A 26,651-nucleotide genomic window follows, 5' to 3' on the forward strand; every position below is an offset into this window, starting at 1 on the left:
CAATTGCTTGGCAATGACCAACTCCGACAAGAGAAAGTCAAACCACCACCCTTTAACATTCAACGGCATTACCATCGTCAAATCGTCAATCCTGAGGACACCAGTGACCAGAGATTTAACTGGACAAGTTACATTATTACTGTGGCTATAAAAGCAGAGTCTGGATATTCTGTTGAGTGACTCGCCTCCTGATTCTACAAAGCCTTTCCACCACCTAAATGGCATAAAATAGGGATGTGATAGAGTCCGTTTCACTTAACCTGGATGAGTACAGCTCTATCAGCACTCAAGAAGTTCAACACCATCCAAGATAAAGCAGCCGCTTGTTCAGCACCTTATGCATCATGCCACTCACTCCACCTTCAGTGCAACCTGGTTGCAGTCCGTACCATCTTTGACAACATCTTCCAGCCCACAATCTCTATTACTTAGAAGGACAAAAGCGGCAAGCAACACCAGTCGCATTCAGACCGCAGCAGTTCAAGAAGGCAGTTCACCACTACCTTCTCAAGGATAATTATGGATGAGCAAGAAATGCCGGCTTTTACCAGCAAAGCACGCATCAAGTAATTGAACAAAAAAATAGTAATCAGTTGTTTTATTCAGTTAATACTCACTACACTTCAATATTACCTTCCTGAAACCTACAGGAGAAAATATGTTTTGTGTTGACTCGTCTTTGGGCAGTTTCCTAGCTCCCTCCAAGTACTTCTCCAATTTCCTTTTAGTAGCTGCTGTTCAACCTATTTACAAAATTCTTTCAGGCAGTACATTCCAGCAACTTTCTAAGTTTAAAAAAAATCCTCATGTAGGGTCTGTTTATTTTTGTCAATTACCTAAAATCTGCATCCTCTGGTCATTGATAACAGTTTATCCTTATTTACTCTATCAAATCCCTAATAATTTTAAACACCTCCATTATGCTCCCCTTCACCTTCCCCGGTCTAAATATAGAAATCCCAGCTTTTCTAGTCTCTCCACTAACTGAAGTGCCTCATCACTGGTAGCCTTCTGGTAAATCTCCTCCAAACCCTCTCCAAGATCTTCCTAAAGAATGGTGCCCAGAATTAGTCACAGCAGCCTCCCATTCCTATAGCAGGTGACTGATGTGCTACCACAAGTAAAAAAAAAAATTGTCCTCTACATATTATAGCTAGCAAAGGGAAAGTAGGTTTCTTTTTGGATTTGTCCAACTAACAGAAAAAATTATAAACTTACTCCAGACAATTACCACCTTATCAACCTTTTCCCAATCCTGAGCAAAATGATTAAAGGAGCTATCAGTAGTTCCATCCAGCAGCAAAAGCCTGATCATCAGTCTGTTCATAAACTTTCAGAACTGCTGTATTCCAGACCTATTACCCTTGATCCAGATCTGTATGCAAGAGCTGATTGTCAGAGAAAAGAAGAGTAAAAACTAAAGCAAAATACTGCAGATGCTGGAAATCTAATTTTATGATTCCCATGGAGACCAACAAACTAAAAGAAACAATTTCTTCCTTCAGAATCACTTCCCTAAGATTCTCAAAGTCTTCTGCAACTTTCATCGATCCATACCACCTATCAAACATCATTTCCTTCTCACTACCAAATTCCACATTGGACTGGCCCTGTTTCCTTTCAAGTTTATAAATTTTTGTCCGTTTGCCAATGCCTTATGCCATAGTTACATAAGCACTCTTCTGAGAGAGATGAGTACACCTCCAAAACTTTCCCTACAAAAGCACTCTTTCAGGGCATTGCCAAGATTGTTTAGGTCAATTCAAATTTGTGGCAATTTCTCGATCTGCTCCCTCCTCACTAAATTTAGGTACCAAGCAAATATTCTTCACCAAACCAAAAGTACAAGGAGGTTACTTTAGGTCATCTTCACCTTTCACCTCCAATGCACATTCATGCATTTTGAGCTTTTGTCTTTCCGATTCTAATTTTTCCCTTTCTATTTTTCCTCTTTTTCTTTCAAATTCAAGTTTTTTTTCCATTTCTCTTTATTTTCCTTCTCTTTCTAATTCAAGCTTTCTCATTTTTAATTTTCTCATTTCCCTTTGTTTTTCTAATTCAGTTTGCCTAGTTCTACCTGAACACGAGCAGAACCGCTCTTTTCTTTCTTGATCTTCAAGTGACAAGCCAATTTTTCAACAATCTGCCTTCTTAGGTCCTGATTTTAAGTTGACCCCCATTTTCTCTGCTACAGCCTTCAACTGTTTCAAGGCACTGGGAAACAAATCCTGTCTTTCCATAAAGGTCTGAGCATCAAATCATGATTTGTTTATTTATTCCCAATGAATACAGCAAAAGCAAAGATAAAATGTTGTTTGCTTAACTTATTTTCCCAGTCCACATTAGCCAACTCTGTCTTTACTGCCTCTATTTAAGGTTAAGGTACTAGTTTTAGACCCACATTTCTCACCCTTAAACTGAATGTGAAATTCTAGAGGATCCTTTACTACGGGCAGAATCTAGTCGGCGTGCAAGGGTGGAGCCCACTTGCCAATGCATAAAGTGACGAGTGGTGACGTTGGGCGTGTGTCCCAATGTCACCGCGCGTCATTCAGCCAAACTGTCAAAGGCCTATTAAGGCCAGTTAAATATCGATTAAAATACTTAACTGAGCTGCCTGTCCAACCTTAAGGTTGGCGGGCTGGCGAAGAGCCTAGGCAGCCTTCGCATTTATCATGAAACCTCATCCACAGATGGGATGAGGCTTCATGAAGGTTTTTAAAGTTTAATAGTAATTTTTAAATAAAATTCATTGCCATGCCCAGCTCATGTGACACTGTCACCTGAGGGGACATATCTTAAAATTTTTTTTTTGTCTTTATTAAAATTTTTAAAAATCAAACTGATCTCCCCGAGGCAGCTCTTTGCCTCAGGGAGACTTCTGTGCTCTTTTGCACACATGTCCACCCACGTAAAATGGTGGCGTGCAGCCGATCGCAGGCGGCATTTGGCTGCGCACCCACACCCACTCTTGCCCAACCCCGCCAGCAACAAGAAAATTCTCCCCCATGAGGTCATGAATTAGTCCTGTCTCATTGCATATTACAAAGTCTAAAATAGCCTGCTCCCTGGTTGGTTCCAGAAGCCATTGCTCAAAGAAACTGTCTCAAATGCACTCTGAACTCATCCTCCAGGCTACCTTTGCCAATTTGACTTGTTCCAATCTATTTGAAGATTAAAATCGCCCAGGATTATTGTAGTACCTTTCATACAAGCCCCCATTATTTCTTAATGTATACTCTGTCCTACAGTGTAGCTACTGTTAGGGGGGGCCTATAAACTACCCCCACCAGTGACTTTTTTCCTTTGTTTGCTGTTTCTTATCTCCACCCAAACTAATTTCAGCTTATTCGTGTTATTTTACTGTCCAGTAAGTTCCAGGCAGTGTGAAAAAGCACCCGTTGTTCACTGTAAGCAACCTGTTTTCTTTAAAACATTGATATTTAAATCTGTATTAAAAAGCAAATGTGTATTGGAGCATCATGGCATCAAGATGGTTTTGCAGACTGATTATAATTTAGATGTCCACACCTTAAGCTTTGGAATTCCCTCCCTTCATCTGTCTACTTCTCTCATCCTTTAATACACTGCTTGAAACCTACCTTTTTAACCGAGCTTTTAGCTTGGTCTTAAAATCTTCTTTTGTCTCCAAATTGATTTTAATCTAAGTACCCATTTGCAAAATATTTCGCTGTGTTAAAGGCTCTATATAAATGCACATTGTTGTTGTAATATGCATGGGAAGGATTGAAAGAAGCTAGGAAGTAGGATTACTTGCCTTGCAGTCCTCTTAAACTCCTCCAGCTTATTCAGTCTCCATATCATGAAGTTTTCTTACTCCTTCCCTGCTGTTTTACTAACTTGGCATAACTTTCTCTTTCTAATTGAGGCGGAAATGCAGACCAGAGTTAATTGGTTCCACAATGAACAGATCAGACCTAAGCTCTGCAGTCCTGCCACATCCAGTCATGATTTGTGGTGGGCAATTAAACAACTCACTGGAGGAGGAGGCTCCACAAATATCCTCATCCCCAGTAAGGGGGGAGCCCAGCACACCAGTCCAAAAGATAAGGCTGAAGCATTTGCAACAATCTTCAGCCAGAAGTGCCGAGTGGATGATCAATCTCACCCTCCTTTGGAGGTTCCCAGCATCACAAATGCTAGTCTTCAGCCAATTTGATTCACTCTGCAAAACAGCTGAAGGCGCTGGATACTGCAACGGCTATGGGCCCTGACAATACCCTGGCAATAATGCCAAAAATTTGTGCTCCAGAACTTGCCGTGCCCCTAGCCAAGCTGTTCCAGTACAGCTGCAACACTAGCATCTAACCCGCTTTGTGGAAAATTGTCAAGGTATGTCCTGTACACAAAAAGGACAAATCCATCCCAGCCAATTACTACCCATCAATTTACTCTCGAACATCAGTAAAGTAATGTAAAGGGTCATCAACAGTGTCATCAGGCGGCACTTACTCAGCAATAATCTGCTCACAGACGCTCAGTTTGGGTTCTGCCAGGGCCACTCAACTCCTGGCCTCATTACAGCCTTGGTTCAAGCATGGACAAACGAGCTGAACTCCAGACGTGAAGTGACATCAGGACAGCATTTGACGGAGTGTGGCGTCAAGGAGCCCTAGAAAAACTGGAATCAGCGGGATCAGGGAAAACTCCCCGCTGGTTGGAGTCATACCTGGCACAAAGGAAGATGGTTGTGGTTAATGGACGCTGAATCCCTCACTATCAAATGCTAGTGGTTACCATTGACCAGAAACTGAACTGGACTAGCCATATAAATATTGTGGCTACAAGTGCAGGTCAGAGGCTAGGAATTCTGCAGTGAGTAATTTATCTCCTGACTCCCCAAAGCCTGTCCACCATCTTCAAGGCGCAAGTCAGAAGTGTGATGGAATACTCCCCACTTGCCTGGATGAATGCAGCTCCCACAACACTCAAGAAGCTCGACACCATCCAGGACAAAGCAACCTGTTTGATTGGCACTTCATCCACAAACATTCACTCCCTCTGCCACCAACATACAGTGGCAGCAGTGAGTACAATCTACAAGAATTACTGCAGGGACTCACCGAGGCTCCTTAGACAGCACCTTCCAAGCCCACAACTGCTACCATCTAGAAGGACTAGGGCAGCAGACACATGGGAACACCCCCACCTGGAAGTTCCCCTCCAAGCCACTCATCATCCTAACTTGGAAATATATCATTGTTCCTTCACTGTCACTGGGTCAAAACCCTGGAACTCCCTCCCTAACAGCACTGTCGGTGTACCTATACCACATGGACTGCAGCGGTTCACAAAGGCAGCTCACCACCACTTTCTCAAGGGCAATTAGGGATGAGCAATAAATGCTGGCCCAGCCAGCGATGCCCACATCCCATAAATGAATTAAAAAAACAAGGCTGCATATTCATTGTCAGAGAAGGGAAATCATGTGACTTATGTGAGATGAACACCAAATGAAATTCCTTAAGAGGACAGCATCTTCCAATTCTCTTCATTTGGATGATTGCCTAATTTATTTGTGGAGAATATCCAACATTGAAACAATGAAGAACACTGAGATTGGTTATCTTTTTCTCCCCAGACTCATGAGATGTAGGTTTAATATTAAGCCTTTACTTATGTGTTTTTTTTATGAAGAGCAGTTTTGTTCAGAACATAAGAGCAGAAGTAGGCCATTCGATCCATTGAGTCTGCTCCACCATTCAATGAGATCATGGCTAATCTGATAATTCTCAACTCCACTTTCCTGCCATTTTCCCATAACCCTTATTCCCTTACTGATTAAAAATCTGTCTATCTCAGCCATGAATATACTAACAACCCAGCCTTTACAGCCCTCTGCGGTAGAGAATTCCACAGATTGACTAACCTCTGAGAGAAGAAATTCCTCCTCATTTCTGTCTTAAATGGGCAACCCCTTACTCTGAGATTATGCCCTCTGGCCCTAGACCCTCCCACAAGGGGAAACAACTTCTCAGCATCTACCCTGTCAAGCCCCTAAGAATCCTATATGTTTTAATAAGGTTGCCTCTCGTTCTTCTACACTCTGCTGAGCACAGATCCAACCTACTCAACGTCTCCTCATAAGAAAATCCCTCCATACCCGGGATCAAAGTGTTTATTCAACTCCTCTGCCATTTCCGTGTTCCCCATTATTATTTACCCAGCCTCGTTCTCTAAGGCTTTACTTTGTTTACTTTGGCTTCTCACTTCCTTTTTATGTATTTAAAGAAGCTCTTACTGTCCATTTTTATATTATTTGCTAGTTTACCCTCAAAGTTTATCTTCTCCCTCTTTATTATTTTTTGGTCATCTTTTGTTGGTTTTTAAAACTTTCCCAATCCTCTGGCTTACCACTAATCTTTGCCACAATGTATGTTTTTTCTTTCAATTTGATACTATCCTCAACTTCTTTGGTTAACCATGGTTGGTTTATCCCCTTCCTAGATTCCTTCTTCCTCACTGGGATATATCTTTGTTGTGAGTCATGAACTATTTTCTTAAATGTCTGCCATTGTTCATCAATCATCTTTTCTGCTAAACTCCTTTCTCAGTCCACTCCAGCCAACTCTTCCCTCATTCCTTTGTAATTACCCTTATTTAAATTTAGCACAGTTGTTTCTGACCCACGTTTCTCACTCTCAAACTGAATGCTAAATTTAACCATGTTATGGTTTCCTAGGGGATCATTTACTCTGAGATCATTTATTAAATCTGCCTCATTACACATTACCTGATCCAAAATATCCTGATCCCTGGTTGGATTCACAAGATATTGTTGTAGGAAACTGTCCCGAATACACTCCATGAATTCTTGCTCGTGACTACTTCTGCCAATATGATTTTCACAACCTTCATGAAGATTAAGGTCACCCATGATTAATATACTGCCTTTTATACATGCCCTCATTATCTTCTGATTTATTTTCTGTCCTACAATATAGCTACTGTTAGGGGGCCTATCAACTACTCCCACCAGTGTCATCTTCCCCTTGTTATTTCTTACCTCCACCCATATGGATTCTACATCTTCCGATCCAAGATCATTTCTTGTTATTGTGCTTATTCCATCTTGTACTAACAAAGCTACCCCACCACCCCTTTCCTTCCTGCCTGTCCTTTCAAAAAGTCACATACCCCTGAATATTTAGTTCCCAGCTTTGATCTCCTGTAAACATGTCTCCGTAATGGCTATAAGATCATATCCATTAACCTCTATTTGTGCCATTAATTCATTTATTTTGTTCCAAATAACTATGTGCATTTAAGTAAAGAGCCATTCATTTGGCCTTTTTACCATTTTTTCCCCCTTTGACCCCATTTACTGCTTTTTTATGTTTGTTCATTCTGTCCCTTCCTGTCATACTCTGGGTATCATTACCTAAATAGCTGCCCTGCAATGCTGCCATATCCTTTTGCTTGTAAGCCTATGTATCCCCTCTCCAGAACCGTGCCACCCCCCTATTTATTTTAAAGCACCCAGTACAGCTGTAGTTATTCGATTCACCAGGGCACTGGTCCCAGCACAGTTCAAGTGAAGCCCGTCCCACCAGAACAGCTCCTTTCCACCCGAGTACCAGTGCCCCATGAACTGAAACCCAATCATCCCACACCATCTTTGAGCCATGCATTTAACTCCTTGACTTTATTTACCCTATGCCAGTTTGCCCTTGGCTCAGGTAGTAATCCCAAGATTATTACCTTGGAGATTCGGCTTTTTAATTTAGCTCCTAACTGTTCAAGTTCTTTCAGCAGAACCTCCTTTCTAGTCCTATCAATGTCATTGATACCAACATGGACATCGACAACTGGATCCCTCCGCTCCCACTCCAAGTTCCTCTGCAGCCCTGAGGAGGTTTCCTTAACCCTGGCACTGGGCAGGCAGCACAGCCTTCGAGACTCACACTCACGGATGCAGAGAACAGTATCTATCCCCCTAATTATACTGTCCCATACCACTACTACGTTCCTATTCTCTCTCCCCACTTCAATGGCTCCCTGTACCATGATGCCATGGTCAATTTGCTCATCCTCCCTGCAATCTCTGTTCTCGTCCACACAGCTTGCAAGAACCTTGTAACTGTTGGACAGTTGCAGGGGCCGAGGCTCCTCGAACGCTACCCCCTGGGCCCCCATACCTGCTTCACCCATAGTCACACCCACCTGATCCTGATCACAGACCAAATTTGAATGACCTAATCTGAGGGGTGTGACCGCTTCCTGCAGCAAAGTGTCAAGGTAACTTTTCCCCTCCCTGATGTGACACAATGTCTGCAGCTTGGATTCCAGCTCCTTAACTCAGATCCAAAGTTCCTCAAGCTGCAAACGCTTACTACAGATGGGTTCACTCTGCATCACCTTGCTGTCTAGCAGCTCCCACATGCTGCAGCAGCAGCACATCACCCATCCTGTCATCGCTATCGTATTCTAATTAATTAATTACTCTAGTATCCCTGCTCTTTACATTTGAAGAATCCCTCATTCTTTACATTTTATTGTAATTATTTTTTACACCAGTATCAATCCTATAATTAACAAGCTATTTTTAAGAAAAGGAGAAAAAGAAGACTAGAGACATAAATGTAAACCTAAACTAAAGATTTTACTTTTACTTTAAAACCTAGAAATACTCTCCGATCCTATTCACCAATCAGCTGCTATCAACGCTCTTTTCCCTCTCATGCTCCTTAGTCGTCTCTCGTCTCTCTCTCTCTCTCTCCGCGCTCCTTAATGGTGTCTCATCTCTCTCTCTCTCACTCTCCGTGCTCATTAATGACATCTTGTCTCCCTCTCTCTCTCTCCATGCTTTTTAATGGTCTCTCGTCTCTCTCTCTCTCCGTGCTCCTTAATGGCCTCTTGTCTCTCTCTCTCTCTCTCTCTGTGTTCAGATATCTTGGGAAATGGGGATTTGTTCAATACAAAGTCATCAATAGCCTTGGAACCAAACTACTCCATCAAAATGCAGCAAGTGCAAAGTCTGATCCCTGACACATCTTTTTGATATAATGCTACTGTGTAATGGACTCTGCTGAGTTCAGGGGCTTTGAGCACTCTTTGTTTTGTTCTTATTGATTGAACTGAGCTAGGCTGAGGAATTTATTTATGTTCAACTCAGGTGAGTAAGACAGATCTCTCATCTAAATTAATTGCTTGTCATGTTAGGTCATGTTGGAATCATGAAGAAAGAATTATTTGGATTTATTTGTCATATGTCATCAAACCATCTCAAAACGCTTTATTCATTTTTTTTTATATTACAGTGCCAATGGAGGAACTATGGTCACTGATTTATTATTGAGAATTGAAAAATAAAAATTGCATAATTAGATGAGCCTGTTAACAAAAGGCCCCATGAAGTCACCAAGTTCCATGTTAGCGTAGTCCCAAACACATGCTGAATGTTCAGGAATATGTATGTTGTAACGCTACTGTATGTCCAAAGGACAAGTTTCAAACTTTTGCAGTTTGAAGGGCTGCTTTCAGTGCATATCCACTTCTTAAGTCTAAACCAAATGAACCTGAAAATCTCCAGTTTATGCTGTTGATGTAATTAGAAGTGATAAGCCATTGCTAGATAGCATGGGATTTTTAGGAGGGGTTGTTACTATCTTTAGAACAGGGCCTAGTAGCTCAGTTTCAAAAAATGGAGACAAAAGAACAGGAAACCTATTCACATGCTACACATCAAGGCTCATTCTAAATTTTTCAGCTTCCCTGTGATGCCCTGATACATTCCTGTTCCTGTACTGCAGTCTTTAATGGAACAGTTACTGACCAGAGAAGACCCATCCCTCTACCAAAGAAAATTATTGCATTAGTATATTGTAATTCTTGTCCTCATGGTGCCAAACACAAATAAATTACTTATAAAATATGGTTTCTGTTATGTGGGCAAACACAGTAGCTAATCAAATCATAACAAGCAATGAGCTAGGAAGGGGAATAGGCATTTCAGGCCCTTGGGTCATTCTGCCATTCACTGAGGTCATGGCTGATCTGTACAGTGCTGCACTCTACTGAAGTGTTGACCTTGGTCATGTGGTCAAGTCCTCGAGTGAGACTTCAGTTCACAACCTTCTGACTTGGGTAAAAGTGCTATTGACTGAGCCAAACTGCCACTTGCTAGATTTCCTATTAAAGCTATACTGAGCTCCAATGTCATCACCTGGTATCTTTTCATGTTCCTCCTCCTCAAATACTATTCCATTCCCTATTTAAATAATTTCATAGTCTTTGCTTCAATAGCTGCCTTTGGTAAAATATTCCATCTTTTACGAATTCTATGTGTGGAAACATGTTCCCCACCCTTAGTTATTCTAGTGTCTATTGCACCTAAAAGCACCACACAAGCAGAATATATGAAAAATTTAACTGGTCCAAATATATTCACAAAACAGCATTAAAACAAACTTGAACAGGTGGGAACTTGTCAGTGAACAAGTAGCAACCACTTACAAAAACTGCAAGTCAGGAATTAGCCAGGAATCAGCTACCAGTAAACAACTTGCATTTATTGGCTCTATAGTTAAACTTCTCAAGGTGCTTCAGCTTCACGAAGGTTATCAAAACAATTTGCTACCAAATCACGTAAGGAGATGATAGGACAGGTGACCACAAGCTTGGTCAATGAAGTAAGCTTAGAGGAGGAGAGAAAGAGGCAGAGAGGTTTAGGAAGAGAATTGCAGAGAGTAGATCCTCAGTGGCTGAAGACATTGCAGCAGTGGTGGAATCATGAAAATCAGGGATGTATGAGAAGTCAGAATTGGAAGTGTGCAGAAATCACAGAGGGCTATAGGACTGGAGGAGGTTTCAAAACTAGGGAAATGCAAGGCCAATGAGAGATTTTAAATTGGAATGAGAAAGAAACCAATAAATCATTCAAAATATACTTTGAAAGTCCTTTCAGAAATCATGTGGTCATTAGCTGATTTAACAGATAGAAAATAACTTTATCACAGCAATTCAGTCTTTACCTGAACCAGATTTTTTAATTTTTAAAATTTCTGCAAAGTTACATTTAGTTCGTTGTTGTTTTAATGTAAAGTTGGCGGAAATGAAACCAGGCTGATAGCGATCTTAATTTAAACCTACCCACAGAGGAAGTCACAGCAGAGATATACTAGTATTAATGCTGTTTACTTTTGCCCATATCTGTACCTTTAAAGCAATGGGACAACCTCAGGACGTTAGTCATTTAAAATGGTCAGTATAGCTGGCAGCATAGGATGCTTTTTATGGAAAGGATTGCTTTTAGTCATTGTTGATCGGCAGTTATTCTGGGTGATTTAAACAAGGATTAATGTTTTGTTTGCTCACCATTTAAAGGGAGAGCCAGTCTAGGGCCCTTGGTGATCAGTTGCTCAGCAAGTAACCTCATGGATTGAAGGCAGAGGTCATAGAACTCCTGTGCTTTCCCTTTCTCGTTCTTTTTCATGCTGTCTCCCTCCCTTTCACACTGTCACACACAAAATGGCCTAATGAGCCCTGGCATCCTGATTGGAGAGTGAGCTAATGCTTAAGTGTCAGTAAAGTTTTGTGTCTTATTATTTTTCAATTATCCAAGGAGCACAGGAAATTACCTGACCACACAGTGAAAATTGTATTCTGTTCATTCCTGTATTTTATGTAAAATAAATCGACTGTGGCTTGCAGTCGTGCCCCATCTTGATGGAGTGAGTTTTAAACCCTCTTTTCATAAAGAAAGCAGATATGTATGTGTGATATTGCATTAACCACAGCAACATACTGTGTTATGGCCCCTCTGGCATTTGATCATTTAACTACATTTGGGTAGCAAAGCTTATATTCCAGATTGCAAGGAACATGAGGCTATAGGACACATAATCTGAAGGAATGTCTCACCTAAAAAATGAAAAAATTAGGTGAATATAAATATATAAAAGGTTAAAGGAAAAATGGAAGAGAAAGTTCGAACTCACTCATAAAATTATCCAACTCCTGTTGGGGGTGTGCTTAATGTGGTTATGCTCCCTGAGTCTAACTCTCTTTCTGGGCTGAGCTTTGGTCTTTTCATTGGACAGGTTTTTCCAGTTGGCAAGCGGGGGCAGGGCCCGCTCGCCAGCGCATCTAATAACGCGGGGATACGTTGGGCGTGCATCCCGACATCACCCCGCGTCACTTAGACTTTCAGTTCGGCCTATTAAGGCCATTTAAAAAAACTAATTAACTTGATTGATGGACCTGCCCGTCCAATATTAGGGTCGTTGAGCAGGCCGGGAGCCCAGGCGGGCCTCGGAAAAAGCATGAAACCTCATCCACGGGCGGGATGAGGTTTCATGAGGGCTTTTTAAATGTTTATCAAGTGTTTAAATAAAAGTTGAGGACATGTCCCAACTCATGACAGTGTCACATGTGGGGACATGTCAGGGAAATTTTTTTATTACCTTCCTCTCAACTTTTGAATTGAAACCAATCTCCCTGAGGCAGCACTTTGCCTCAGGGAGATGTGTGCACTCTTTGTGCGCATGCAGGAAAGTGCACACTGTCGGCTGAGGGAATCCCCCCCCCCACCAGCCTGCACAGGGAGCGCATAGCGTTTCCTGACAGACGTCACGCTGGGCGGGCCTTAATTGGTCTACCCATGTAAAATGGCAGCGCGCCCCCCCCCCCCTCCCCCCGACCAGGGGCACCAATCGGAGGCTACCCGCCTGTGCCCACTCCCGCACATCTCCCCGCACCCCCCTAACGGGGAGGAAAATGTTCCTCAATAAGTTTCCAGTCATCAGGTCTGTAATCTAAGCTCTTAGTGTGGCTGCTGCTTTTTTCCCTGGCAAAGCCTTTGATGTTATTAGTGTCTCCCACAGCTTTCCTCTCCCTGCACCCTCTCCCCACTGTTATCTTCAATATACTGTCATCAATGTCATGGTAGATTCATTAGTTTCTTAAAACATCGTTAAAGAAATTAGCTGCTTAATGTATTCAGTGTGAGTTTTTGTTTTGTTCATATAGTGTTTATATCCTTTTTGGAATTTGTAACATGCTGCATGTTGATCAACATCTGTCAGCCCAGTAAAATTTGTTCAAACTTTTAGTTTTTCATCGGTTGTGGTCATTTCTCTGACTATACTGTATATTTCCTAAATGTTTTGGATATGCATTGAAATCTTGCCCACAGCTGAGAGTGGACAGAGTAGTGGACAGTTCCCGGGCAGATCATCTGAAGGCTCGGCTGTATGGTCTCAGTGGCAAGGCCAGCATCACAGTCAACAGGCAAATGAGCAGCATACTCATCAACAACAAGGACAACCTGAGGTCTTCCAGGTGAGCATCTGCATAAATATTAACCTGTTTCTCAAATCTCAATGACTACACGGCTCCTCAGACAATCTGCTCACTCAGTGTACTCAGCCAGGAATTTACGTATGTTTGGAATTCAACCAGTGACCACCTTAAAATCTCTGCCAACATCACATAATTACTCCCAGCAACACCATGCAGCATAGTTTTACAATTGGTTTTCATGTCATTTCCACATATTTCCTATATTAGCATAAAATGGTACTTTTCTGATGTTTATGAATTGGAAAAGGTAAACTCACTCTTAATTCACTCACGTGAACGGGCAAGTTCCAGAAATGTGCCACCGTTCATTTGATAACCATCACATGTTAGGAGTAAAATTTGCTCAGTAGGTCCTGAGGAAACACTGCACGAGTTCGAAACCCACCATGACAGTTTGAGAATTTGAATTTAGTTCTTTCTTTTCAACCTGGAAATAAGAAAGCTGGCAATTGTAAAAGTGACAATGTAGCTGAGGACTTGTAATGGAAACCCAACTAATGTCCCTTAGGAAAGAAAACCTGTCGTCCTTATCCAGTGTGGCTTAAATGTGATTTCAGTCCCAAACCAATGTGGTTAATTTCCTTCTGAAGTGATCTTGGCAACTACTCAATTGCATCTAACCACAAGCAACTAGGAATGGGCAATACATATCAGCCATCCCATTGCTGCCCACATCCAAAACTGAATTTAAAAACTCTCCAGGTTATGTAGTAAGTGACCCTGTGCTCCCTGAGCAGCCAGGTAACAATCAAATAAAGTGGGCAGAAACGAACAGTGTAGTACTAGGATCCAAGAGACTATGGCACAAATTGGAAGGTTATACTTTGTGTAGTGTTTCCCAGTTCTCCTGTGGTGATCGTGCGCCTCTTGATATCTATCTATGAAATATATGGCATGCATCAAAAAGAATCTAAGTTCCTCAACAGCTGAGCAAGTAAGTCTGCACCAGCACATTCCAAAAGCTGTAAGGTTTGTGTAAAATGAAATAGTCCATTCACAATCACTGACATTCACTCTCATCATATGCAATTCTCATTACTGAAGTGTGGCCATGTGAGTCTGTTACTCACATTATTCAGATATAAGATAAACAAGCACAGTAAGGCCAAGAAATCTGTGATTGCTGAACCCTAAATGACATCAGTTGGTGCAGAGGAAATTAGCACACAATACTGCCAAGGACTCTTAGACCTCAGTCAACTGCTTTGTCAGCATTGGTCCCAGATTGAAAAGTGAGTGAACTACAAACTCTTTTGGTAGATCATTGTGACTTATTTGGTTTACTGACAGGAGGGCTCTTAGGACTCAGCTTGTGCTTTTCTAAAGGTTCGAGAGTATTAGAATATAAAAGCAGGGATGTGCTGCTGAGGCTTTATAAGGCTCTGGTCAGACCGCATTTAGAATATTGTGAGCAATTTTGGGCCCCGTACCTCAGGAAGGATGCTCTAGCCCTGGAGAGGGTCCAGAGGAGGTTCACGAGAACGATTCCAGGAAGGAAAGGCTTAACATATGAGGAACGTTTGAGGACTCTGGGTCTATACTTGATGGCGTTTAGAAGGATGAGGGGGGATTTGATTGAAACTTACAGAATACTGAAAGGCCTGGATAGAGTGGACGTGGGGAAGATGTTTCTATTAGTAGGAGAGACTAGGGCCCGAGGGCACAGCCTCAGAGTAAAGGGAAGACCTTTTAGAACAGAGATGAGGAGAAACTTCTTTAGCCAGAGAGTGGTGAATTGCCACAGAAGGCTGTGGAGGCCAGGTCATTGAGTGTATTTAAGACCGAGATAGATAGGTTCTTGATTGGTAAGGGGATCAAAGGTTACGGGGAGAAGGCGGGAGAATGGGGTTGAGAAACTTATTAGCCATGATTGAATGGCGGAGCAGACTCGTTGGGCTGAATGGCCTAATTTCTGCTCCTACGTCTTATGGTCATTTTATAGGTTCATTTTGGGATAAGGAATTATACAATTGTTTTATCTTCGGTCAGCACACAGGTAGAACAGTGTGTCTGCTGTTTAAGATGCTTGAAGAACTTGAATTCCTATGGACTTCACATGGAGCAGTCAGTCTTGACAGTTCTTATTGTACAAGGACCTAGGGCAAAGCAATGTTAATACAGAAGATTGTTAAATGGGTGGTTGGCAACACTGTATGCTGCTATTAATTACCTCTTAGAGCCATTTTCATTCCGCATCTTTCACAAACTGAGGTTTCACTCCCCAACCCCCACCCCCACCATTGCCTTTCTTCAGTACTGAAGCAGGAGAGTACATGTAACACTGCTTACTTCCAGAGTCATAGCACTGGATTTTACACTCCCTTGCCAGTGGGTTTGAAGACAGGACGGGTGCCTGCCCACCTACTTGCACACCCCTGACTTGTCTGAAAGTTTATGTGGAGCGGTGGAGATGTCGGGCAGCCCGCCACTGTTAGGCCTATTGAGGCCCTTAATTGGCCAATTAATGGCCTCATCCCACTCTTGCCACTATTTTACCCATGGCTGGTGGAGACCCACACTATGTGGGAAGCCAAGCAGCTTTAGTTATGTGGGCTGGCTTCAAGGCAATGGGTGCGGAGGAACCTCCTTTGCAGGTCCCCTGTGCCCATCAGAGGCACCCCTAACTCCCCCACCAAGGTCATACTTCTCCCTTTACCTTACTACCCACCTGCCTCTCAAACTTGGTCCCTCACCTGGCGATACCCTAGACTTAACTTAAGTCCTTTTCGTCAGGATTGCCTGTACGTGCATCAGTGGCTACCACTCCTGCCTTGCGCTGCTGGGACAACAGAGCTGCCAGTTATCCAATTGGCCGGCAGCTCTCTAAGGCGGGACAAGATAGTAGCAGAAGTCTTGGCGTAAAGTAATTAACATTGCTCCCACGTTAAATGGCTGAGGGGCAGCCGTCACTATGGTGGGCGTCCTCACCACCAACTTTTTAGCCAGTCAGTTGGGGACCACGGCGCCCTGTAAAATCCAGCCCGTAGTGAAATTAACATGTGTGCTCAGCCCATAGTTTCCCTGGGTCCTCTCGATATCCCTGCAGTGTTTGGAGGATGCAAATCACTTTATAAATAAGGAGGATCCTACAAGGTAGGGTCAACTCAAATTCTCTGGGGGCATTTAATGTCCTCCTCCGAGGTGAGTTTGGAGGCGAGGGAGCACTTAATTGGCCAAGAGTGTGGTGAGCGGGCACCCTACTGCTTTCCCGCCTGTGCCCTGCTTAAGTCTGGGGCAGGAAGGCTCATGGATGGCCACTCCACCGCCAATCGAAGTCCATTGAGTGGGCAGTTAATGCCCACATAAGAGCATCATCCCGGCGCCACTGGTATTCAACCAGCAGTGGGCAGATGGGTCACCATGCGGGAAGCCCTATTGAGTTTGCTTGCAAAGTCCCAGTGGGGGGGTGGGGGGGGGGTTCCTCATTGTCAGGTACTCAGTGCCAGATCAAGGGACACGACATTGGGAAAGGGGGTGTCCATTGAGGGCCACCCACTGCCCTTGCTGCCAATCCTCACCCCGTGTTCCCATCCTGCCCTTGCTAATCTATGACCTGGGTCCCTGGGCAATCCTGGACCTCTGGTGAGTGCACTGCTGACAGCTGCCACTGCTTCCATGATGCTGCCTGCATTGCACAGCTACTGCCTCTGATTAGCCAGCAGCTCTTGGCGGAGCTGAGATTTCTGCTCCTGGGGTCCTTTGTCCTGGAGAAGGCCCACCGCTGGTCACTGAAGTGTCGGATGGACACTTAATTTGGTGGGCCTTTCTCGAAGGGTGCGTTGCAAGGCATTGCCCTGCTCTCTAGATGGCGGAACAGAGTCTCGTCACCTGCATTAAATACTGCCTCCTGTGTGGGATAATCTAGACCTTTTGTGAGGCATAATCCAGAGCCCCTGTGTGGGATAATCCATTTTTCTTGTGGGGCCGAATATTGGGGTAGAGTTTCCATTTTGGACACAATCAGTGATTCTGGTACAAATTGCACCTTTCTTGAAAAATGTTTTGTTGAGTATCTGTTCAAACCCATTTGCATGTCACCAAACGGAAAACCTGACTTAATCCAGAGCAATCAAGCATTTTAAGACGTAATTTTTTTGAAGAAATTTTACTTTTAAGTATACCAAGGGATATTTTTAGAGTAGGAACATGTCCAGTTTGATTAATACAGCTAAAAATGGGTTTATCCCAAAAATAATAATGTTTCTGTAAATCAGTGTCAATCCACCACCTGTGAGTAACCCGATTTTAATTGACTGAAAATGACTTTAAGAAAACAGTTATTTTCCGGTTAGGTTGTATTAAAGTAGTCCAATCCTTAGAAAATTTGTAAAATAATCAAAACCTTTTAAAACATACCAGTTAGTGTCCTTGTGCCCGAATGATCCAACTTAATTTTCGGAGCCTCCTAGAAGGCCTGGAAATGAGAGCAATGAGGGGATACTCCCAGTGGTGATTAATTCACTCTGGAGTGTGGCCAATTTGGTGGGTGAGGCCTGCTTATAGCGCAACCTTTCAAAACTAGCACAGAAGCTAATGGAAATGTGAGTTGCCCTAAATGCAATTTGTGCACAAAATTCCATGATCATTTATATCAATTACACCAACTTTGGGCAATTGCGCCAAGAAAATCTAGTGCAACTGAGCAGTAACCCCAGGCCAGAGTGGTTGTTGTGTCTTACACCGTCATGCAAGTTTTTAATCTTCATCAATTGCATTTGCATGTATGTTAAGTCATTTTTAGCTGCATGTGTAAGTTGCATGTTTTAATTCTGAGTGTCTTTTGTGGTAATATTTTTCTATGATTTAATATTTGCACTAGATTTTCTATATTCTGTATTTCTATAGGATCTAACTCTTTCAAAACTCTAAAGCTCGTGCTTGTTTTTACTTTTAGGATATGTTGTCCATGCTTGGAGATCCAACACAGGGGACTGGCAATTACAACAATGAGGACTTTGCTGATCTAAGCATGTTCCCATCATTTTCTGAATAAATGGCTAATAACCCGGTGGTTGCTCAGTGACAGGTGAGCATATAATTGCGGCAAAGATTTTTGGCTTAAGAAACTCTTTTGAGAAAACTTGAGCCACTTAAATAAAACCAAATGGATTCAATTCGGTAACATTTTCAAACCATGTCATAGATTCCAGGCAGGGAAATGGGGGAGCGAGGAGAAACGTGTGCAGGTAATGAATACCAGAGTCTAACCAAACTTTGTAAGATCATTCCCCTAACCCTGTGAGAAAAACGATTATCGTACCCCAGCTGTTAGCAGTTAGAATGTAACACATATATCTGAAATCTAACCACTCTTAACAGCACTTAAACACTGCTGTAGAAACAGCATAAAAAAGGCTAAGCTACATGAGGCAACAAAAGGCAAATTATAATCTGGCCTTTTTTCAGTTTTGTTGATTAAGCAAATACTTTAAAATTAAATTGAAAATGCGATATTTCGCCACTCATAGGCGACAACTCTGATCGGAAGAAAAATTCAACAAACAGTGAATATTTTTCCTTTACACTGTAGCTGTTTGACATGAGTGACCATTTGCATTCTTCCTCTCTCTCTGATACAACTGCTCAAACACACAGCCTTCATTGCTTTAATCACTGGGTCATAGATAATCCCTCCTGCAAGTTCCAGGATAGTCCAAACCTTTGAAAACTGAAACCGGTCAAATATCAACATTGGAATTTTTTTTATCTTTTTAAAAAGAGGAAAGTGCCCATTATCTTGATAATATAAATTCCGGAGAGGAAGGGAGGGACCAGCGAAACACTTCCCTTCCCTTCCTCTCACCCTACCAGGCAAATCAGTGTGAGTATGCCATTCTCTAGCATCCCATGCCTCACCAGGGAGGTGCATCTCACTGCTGGCCTAGAATGTATTAGACTATTTAAAATCAGTGCATTTCTTCAAGTGCTCACTTTTATATTCATTATTAAAATTGTAAACGTTGCCATTCGATGTTCAGATTCATGCTTTAACGTCAGTGTCTTGCACACATGATTGCATGTGGTATGTATTACATGTGATACAGTCTGGACAAGTCCTCAGTGGTGTTTTTTTTCAGTCATATGTTGGATGGACTATTCTTGTATTAGGTTCATCAGTAGCAACAAAATAACAAGCATTATATGCAAGAATGTATAAAGTTAGGTCAGGTGTAGGGTCCTGCAGTGCCATAATTTGACAATAATGGCTTAAGATGGTGGTCCCTCTTAACTCATACTATTTACTCTCCAGAAAGCTAGATGATTATAATGTATATTAGTAAAAAAATATGATTTAAAAACTAGTTCTTAACCCAAATATGTGAAATCGCTTAAGGTGTTCTTTGAAAAAAACAGATCCCTTACAATAAACCAAGTTGTATCCAAAATTATACCATTCCCTGAAATGTACTTTATTATCGCCTGTGCAGTATAATAACCTCATCACACTTACAGGTCCAGCATGAAGTTAATGAAAATTAATACATTAGCTTTCCAACCTTGTTGCATTCTCTAAACATTCAGGCACTGCAAAAGATTATTTTTAAAAAAAATGAAAATTGTAATGGTGGCTTTTGAAACCTTTCCCTATTGATTTTGTTTAGATAGCACTGCAGATGTTAAATGGTACCATAGTCTGATTGACTAGGAGTTTTCCAAATTACGTAGATAAATAAATTGTAGAAGGTAAACATCTCTCTTCATTCAAGATCAGCATCAAATGAGCATAATTTTACTCCAATATTGTTTAGGAAATCTTTCTTCCCTCATTTGATTTACAACAACACATTGAGGATGAGAATTCAGTCTTTGCCACTTTGCTGAGCAAGACAGTACATTTAAAATCTGACCAAGAGGAGTGCCCTTTAGCAATTAAAGGAAGAACTTTAACTTTCCAGTTTTCTAATGTTTGACCTAAGGAAACAAGTCATAAATTCTGACAGAATGGTCATCTGGTATTGGCATTTAATTGATGAATACATTGTGGTATAAGATGAAGGAACAGGTATTGCGAGAAACCTGACAAAGAAACAGTGCCGAAATTTTCGGTTCGGCCAGTGGGGAGGGGGCCTACTCGCCGAGGCGTAAAATGACGCGGGCTTGCGTCCCGACATCACTGAGCATCATTTAGATTTTCAGTTCGGTGGGCCCGCAGCAGAGTCGGCTGCGCGCCTGCCGAACTGTCAAAGGCCTGTTAAGGCCATTTAAAAACTAATTCACCTAATAAACTCAGCTGCCCATCCAAACTTATGCGGGCAGCATACTATAGAAAAATTATTTTGGCAATAGAGATGGCGGTATAGATGCTGCCTAGTCTCAGGAACTACAGAAATGAAGAAAAAGTTGAAGGAATTAGAGCTGTTTGTGTTAGCTTTAAACATTTAAACTTGCGTGAAATCTCTATGAAGAGATAGGAGTGAATAGATAGAAACAAGTCGGTCGACAGTTTGAGAACAAGATAAAATGTAAGAGCGGGCAGGATGAGGTTTCATGAAGTGTTTATAAATTGAATAAAAATTTTTATAAAAATTCATTGACATGTCCCAGCTCATGTGACACTGTCACATGAGGGGACATGTCGTAAAACTTCTTCTCTCCTTTATGTACATTTTTAAAACTTAAACTAATGTCCCTGAGACACCTCTGTGCCCCGACTCGGAACCCTCCCCCCACCCGCACAGGGAGCGCTCAGCGCTTCCGGGTGCATGTCACGCCGGGCGGACCTTAGTTGGCCTGCTCACCTAAAACGGCGGCGCGGACTCAATCAGGGGCGCTGATTGGGTCCACGCCTGCCCTCGCACAACCCCCCGAACGGGGCAAAATTCTCCCATGTTAGATTGAGAGGTGTGGCTTAAGATTATTCATGTTGCTTACAAGCCTGTGAGCTGCTGTGTTGATCAGTTTGTAGGATCTAATCCTGCTAATGCATTGCTTTGATGGTGTTGTAGCATGAAATTCCCTTTGAATCATTTTCATTGTAGCTGACAAAATAAAAGGCAAATAAGGCCATAATAATTTTAGGTTCTCGCACCCTTAATATCAATGAAGTGAAATCTCTCAAACAATTTCCTTTTGCTATTTAGTGTCAAATTATGTACTTTGAAATAACTTTCAAAATTCATATTGGCAAATAGTGCAGAATTTGTCCCAAACCTTCTTTGGGTATCTTTGTATTTGAGTTATTTCTACCTTCTAAGTCCTTCACAATAATATGCAGCCAATAATGGAGTTTCACTGTAACAGTTAAACAACAAGTTACATTTTGATAACACCTTTAACATCGTAATAACAGCCGAAGCACTTCACAGGAGCATTTTTGGACAAAATTTGACATAAAACACAAAGGAATGTTAGGACTGGGGCCAAAAACTCGCCAAGACATTTGGTTTAAGGAAGTGACTTAAAGGCGGGAAGTGAGGCCTAGAGGTTTAGGAAGGCAATTCCAGAGCTAAGGACCTTGGCTGTTGCAGGCACAACTGCCAATCATGGAGAGGTTAAAATCAAGGATGCACAATGTACCAGAATTGACAGAGAATTCAAAGTATTATAGGGCCAGAGGAGGTTATAAAGATAGGGAGGGGCAAGGCCAGGAAAGGAGTTGAACACAAGGATGGTCATTTTAAAATCGAGGTGTTGCTGGACCGGGAGCCAGTGTAAGCCAGTGAGGATAAAGGTTCAATACGGGGAGACGATAGTGCAGTAGGCAAATGCCGTGGGGACAATGGTTCAAAAGCCATAGCAGCTGCTGGAATTTAAATTCAATTAATTAGAAACCTGGAATTGAAAGCTGGTGCCTGTAACAATAGCCATGAAGTTATCATTGATTGTTGTAAAAACTTATCTGGTTCACCAATGCACTTTAGGAAAAGGAAATCTGCCGTCCTTACCTGTTCTGGCCTATGTGTGACTCTAAACCCACAGCAATGTTGTTGGCTCTTAACTGCTCTCAAGAAGAATTGGGGATAAGCAGCAAATGCTGGCCTTAACAGTGATGCTGCAAGAGTAAAGCTAATAATGGGGCTTCACTGTAAATGTAAAATCAATGCAGCCTCTCATGAGATATTATGGTTTAGTTTTATTTTCGCAGTTGTTCTATGCATGAGTGGTTCTGAGTGTTCACCAGTTTAAAGGTAGCTGTTTCTTATCCTGCCCCGAATGGAGGTGAAGGATCATGAAGAAATCTTTCATTCTAATATGCAAAATGCAAATAAAGCTTCTCCCTAGTCAATCACAAAACATAAACAATGCAAATAACACTTAGACCTAGTTAAGAGAATCAATGCCTAGAAAAGGACCTTCACCTTAAAAATGTTAATGTAGAATAATTGCTGTTTAAACAGCTTTCAGTGTTGTACTAAAGGTTCTTCATGGAGTTAATTGAAGCATTATTGTCAAGTTGATGTTTTCTTTGAGAAATCCATAAAGTCTAGCAAATGTTGAGTGTAACAGATCAAAGCTGTCTAGTGTTCAAGCTTCTGCTGGTTGCTTTAGAAAAAAGGCTCTAGGTGCAGAGGTACATAGTAAAAGTGTAAATGTAAATAGTTGGTTTAGAAGTGCAGTGAACTAGATGTTTTAGAAAATATTCTGTATTTTCAGCATTTTGTAAGTATTTTTGATGTAATTTCATGTAATGTAGCATTCTAATTTCTGCTAAAGTGCTGTTATTTTTGTATACTGCAGTGCCATTTAACTAAATACATTTCATTTGAGGAAGAAATGTAGTCCCACTGCTAGGTAAATACAATGTTTGTCAAGTCAGCATAGTTGTAAATGTATATTGTGCAGAAAAGTTTTAGTATAGGAACAAGTTGAATAACTTTCTTTACAAGTGTAGAGCTATTTTAATTGCACAATTTGCTGTGGACCAAGTATTAATATTAGGGTAAAATCCAACTTTGGTGAGTGTGAACTGACCATCCAATGTATATTCTGTCCGATTATCTTTTCTATTGACTGCAATAGAAAGAAAAATTGGGTGGGGCAGGAGGGTATAATGGCAGTGGGTAAATAATGGATGAGATATATATAAAAGACAATTCACTACAGCTTCATCAAAGTTGAGTTCTGCTCCTATTGTGTTTTAGTTATTTCTAACCATTCAATTAAGACTGTATAAAAAAAGCATTTGTACAAATTATTTGTTGACTGATGAGGGCAATTCTTCTTCATACCACATGGGCTATTTCAATAACATATCAAGCCAAATGTACAAACCCCCTGGCAAAATATAATTACTGTAATCTTTCTCACAATTTTCTAGTGTAAATGGATTCATAATCCAAATGCATATTATATCTGAAATTATAATCAAGCTATTTTTAACAGTGATATTTATGTGTATAGATTTTAACCTGCATTGTTTAGTTTTTAATGCAACCTTAATTTGCCTATTAAAATAGCACAAATGCATAATTCCTAGATATCTTATATGGTACTCGAGTATGTGAAGATTCAACAAAGCCTTCCTTACTTTATTTCAGATGTTTACTGATCAATTTCCCTAGATGATTTGTTTCTGTAGCCTGTGGTTTTAAAACAGAAATCATTTGAGGGTCATGAGCCCTGCATTTCAATGTTACACTAATGGGGTTATCAAATGTTTTTATTCATTGAGTGTCTCTGTAAAAGTTTAATTTGCAGCATTGTGGACAAACAAAGTGATTTTTATTTCATCTGATATTACAAACACAATGCATTTAAGATGACTTAAATCTTTAATCATTTGCTATTGTTCATATCTTATGTAATTTTTGAATATTGACATTGCACGCTTAAAACAGGAAGCAAATGTTACAAATGTCATTTTTGTGGTGTATGTGTAATGCTACTAATAAAGCCAAGCCAATAGCAATTGTCTGGCTGTTTACTTTTGTGTACAGAAGCTTGGTCATATTATTGCTGTGTTCAGCTGTATCTCATAGCTCAATACAAGACCTTGCAATGTTCCCTGCTTATTTTAAAGAAGCATGTTTCTCTTTGGGCAGTTGCTAAGGGATAGGTTAAGATCACAATTACCTACATGGAATGTAACTCTTGTCAAAACTTGCAATGGTTTGTATTTATGTATTTGCTTCCAGCAGAGTGAGGTTTTGTTGAAGCTGATTTCTCAGTTATCTAAGGGGTCATGAGGTTGCTTACATGGAAGCAGTTCAGTATATTGAGTTATTAACTGCTGGGGTTTATATTATAGAATCAGATTATTTTCTCTACTTAATTTTCCACTGCTGAGTATGCATAAAAGACTTACTTTTCAAGCCATGCTGTTCAGAAGATTCATCCTAGAGTACTTAATAATGAGTACCTACTGCCTTAAACTTTTGCTCAATTTCCATGCACTTTTTCATACCTGTGACGTTGCGGGTGTCTAAGCTGGGATATAGGAGCACAATTGCAATGTGTTTATTCTGTCCAATCCCGTTTATGGCCACTGTTAGGTAGTCTCTGGAAGGGTTGCAGTGCAGATTCACCAAAATGATCCTGGGGTAAAAAGGGTTAAATTTTGCAGGCAGGTTACATAGGAGAGGCTTCTAATTCCTGAAGTACAGAAGATTAAGGCCAGGATTTCCCGGTCAGCGAGCGGGACACATAAAATGATGCAGGATGACGTCAGGCGGAACTCCCGACATCACCCCACCTCATTTAAATTTTCAGGTGGGCGGGGGTTCAGCAGAATCAGCTATGCGCCCGCCAACCTGTCAATGGCCAATTGAGGCCGTTGACAAACTCATTCAAGTAATTAGTGGGCCTGCTCGTTCAACCTTAAGGTTGGCGGGCAGGCCGGGAGCCCTGGCGGGCATTAGAAAAAGCATGAAACCTCATCCACGGGTGGTGTGATGTTTCATGTAGGTTTTTAAAAATTTAATGAAAGTGTATTTAAAAGTGATGGACAAGTCCCAACTTATGTGGCAGTGTCACATGAGGGGACATGTCAGGGAAATTTTTTCTGTTTTTAAGATGTTTTATTGCGGAGCTGATCTCCCTGAGGCAGCACTTAGCCTCGGCTCAGCGAATCCCCTGTGTTCTCTTCCTCCCCCCCCCCCACCTGCACAGGGAGCACGAAGTGCTTCCTTGCGGACGTGACGCTGGGTGGGCCTTAATTGGCACGCCCATGTAAAATGGCGGCGTGCCTGCTGCTGAACATCCCCCCCCAACAGGGGGAAAATTCTCCCCTAAGGGATGAACTAATTGTGGCATCTCAGATGATTTGATAGGTTAGATAGTGAGAAGCTATTTCTTTTGGTGGGAGAGACCAGAAGAAGGGGTTAAAATTAGAGTTAGGTCATTCAGGGCGATGCCAGGAAGCCCTTCTGCACACAAAGGGCGGTAGAAATCTGGAATGGTCTCTTCACCTCCACTATCTCTACTCTCTCTATTCTATCTCCTATTCAACTTGCTATTCAAGGCAGCCAGTTTCCTCCAATTCCATATGCTCTCATTTTTATTCACAAATGCCTTTTGGAAGATCATATAAATTAAACACATAGATACTCCTTTACTTCTCATGTCAGTTGTCACCTCAAAAAATTAATTTATTTTCTTTAAACATGACTTGCCCTTTACAAATCCAGGCAGGACCTTTCTGATTGATTCATGTTGATCCTAAGTGCTTAATTACTGTCCTTAATTACAGATTCTGGTAACTTTCCCACAACGGATGCCAGACAATGAGCCTATAATTTCCTAGTTTATCTCTCTTACTCTTAGATAATGGAGTGTCATTGGCAATTTTCCAATCCAAGGAAACAATTTCTCAATCAAGAGAATCACCACCTACAAGTTCTGCTCCAAGTCACGCACTGTCCTGATTCTTAAGTATATTGCCATTGCTTCATTGATGAGGAGTCAAAATCCTGGAACAGTACCCAATAGCATCATTGAAGTACCTTCACAATAAGGACTGCAGCGGTTCAAGAAGCTGGTTCACCACTAACTTGTCAAGCGCAACAAGGGATGGGGGTTAAAAGCCAGTTTTGCGAGTAAAGCTCATAACCTAAGTGTGAACCCCTGCATTTGTTTTTGAATTTCAGATTATCCTAGTTCTATTAAAGTAACTATTTAAATACAAGAAATGAAAGAAACGTTTTGCCTCACAAATTCCTAATATTACCCACTTTGTGTGCTACAGTATGCCCATTATAAACATTTATGAAAATTCAGTTTAAAGTCCAGAATAAGCGTTTAAATTTAACATTAAACTGTAAATGTAATTTCATGAGAAAGTACTTGCTAAACGAAAATTTTAGGGGTAGTTTTGCTTCTTTAAAATTCCTTGGCCAGAATCATCTGTTTGAGCAGGGGCCGGCCCCACATGCCGGTGAATAAAATAATGC

The 26,651-nt window shown here is 41.4% G+C and overlaps 1 protein-coding gene across 7 annotated transcripts in view; it reads left to right on the forward strand.

The window, feature by feature from the left end:
• The window catches only part of arnt2 (aryl-hydrocarbon receptor nuclear translocator 2), a 355,307-nt gene extending 329,007 nt beyond the window's left edge, over positions 1–26,300 (forward strand). For 3 of the 7 annotated variants that reach the window (XR_005941439.1, XM_041174967.1, XM_041174965.1), the window contains exons 17-19: positions 13,157–13,302; positions 18,218–18,349; positions 23,802–24,172. Coding sequence is in view for 4 of the 7 variants with exons in the window: in XM_041174967.1 (XP_041030901.1) it covers positions 13,157–13,302; positions 18,218–18,316 (245 nt within the window). In the remaining 3 variants the exon portion in view is untranslated. Of the gene's footprint in view, positions 1–13,130; positions 13,303–18,217; positions 18,350–23,801; positions 24,173–26,025 lie in introns of those variants that run through there. The other 4 variants (XR_005941438.1, XR_005941437.1, XM_041174966.1 and 1 more) reach the window with 4 other exon arrangements.
• The last annotated feature ends 351 nt before the right edge of the window (positions 26,301–26,651 follow it).

The sequence above is a fragment of the Carcharodon carcharias genome, chromosome 26 (genome assembly GCF_017639515.1).
Source record: "Carcharodon carcharias isolate sCarCar2 chromosome 26, sCarCar2.pri, whole genome shotgun sequence".
Taxonomy (NCBI): Eukaryota; Metazoa; Chordata; class Chondrichthyes; order Lamniformes; family Lamnidae; genus Carcharodon; species Carcharodon carcharias.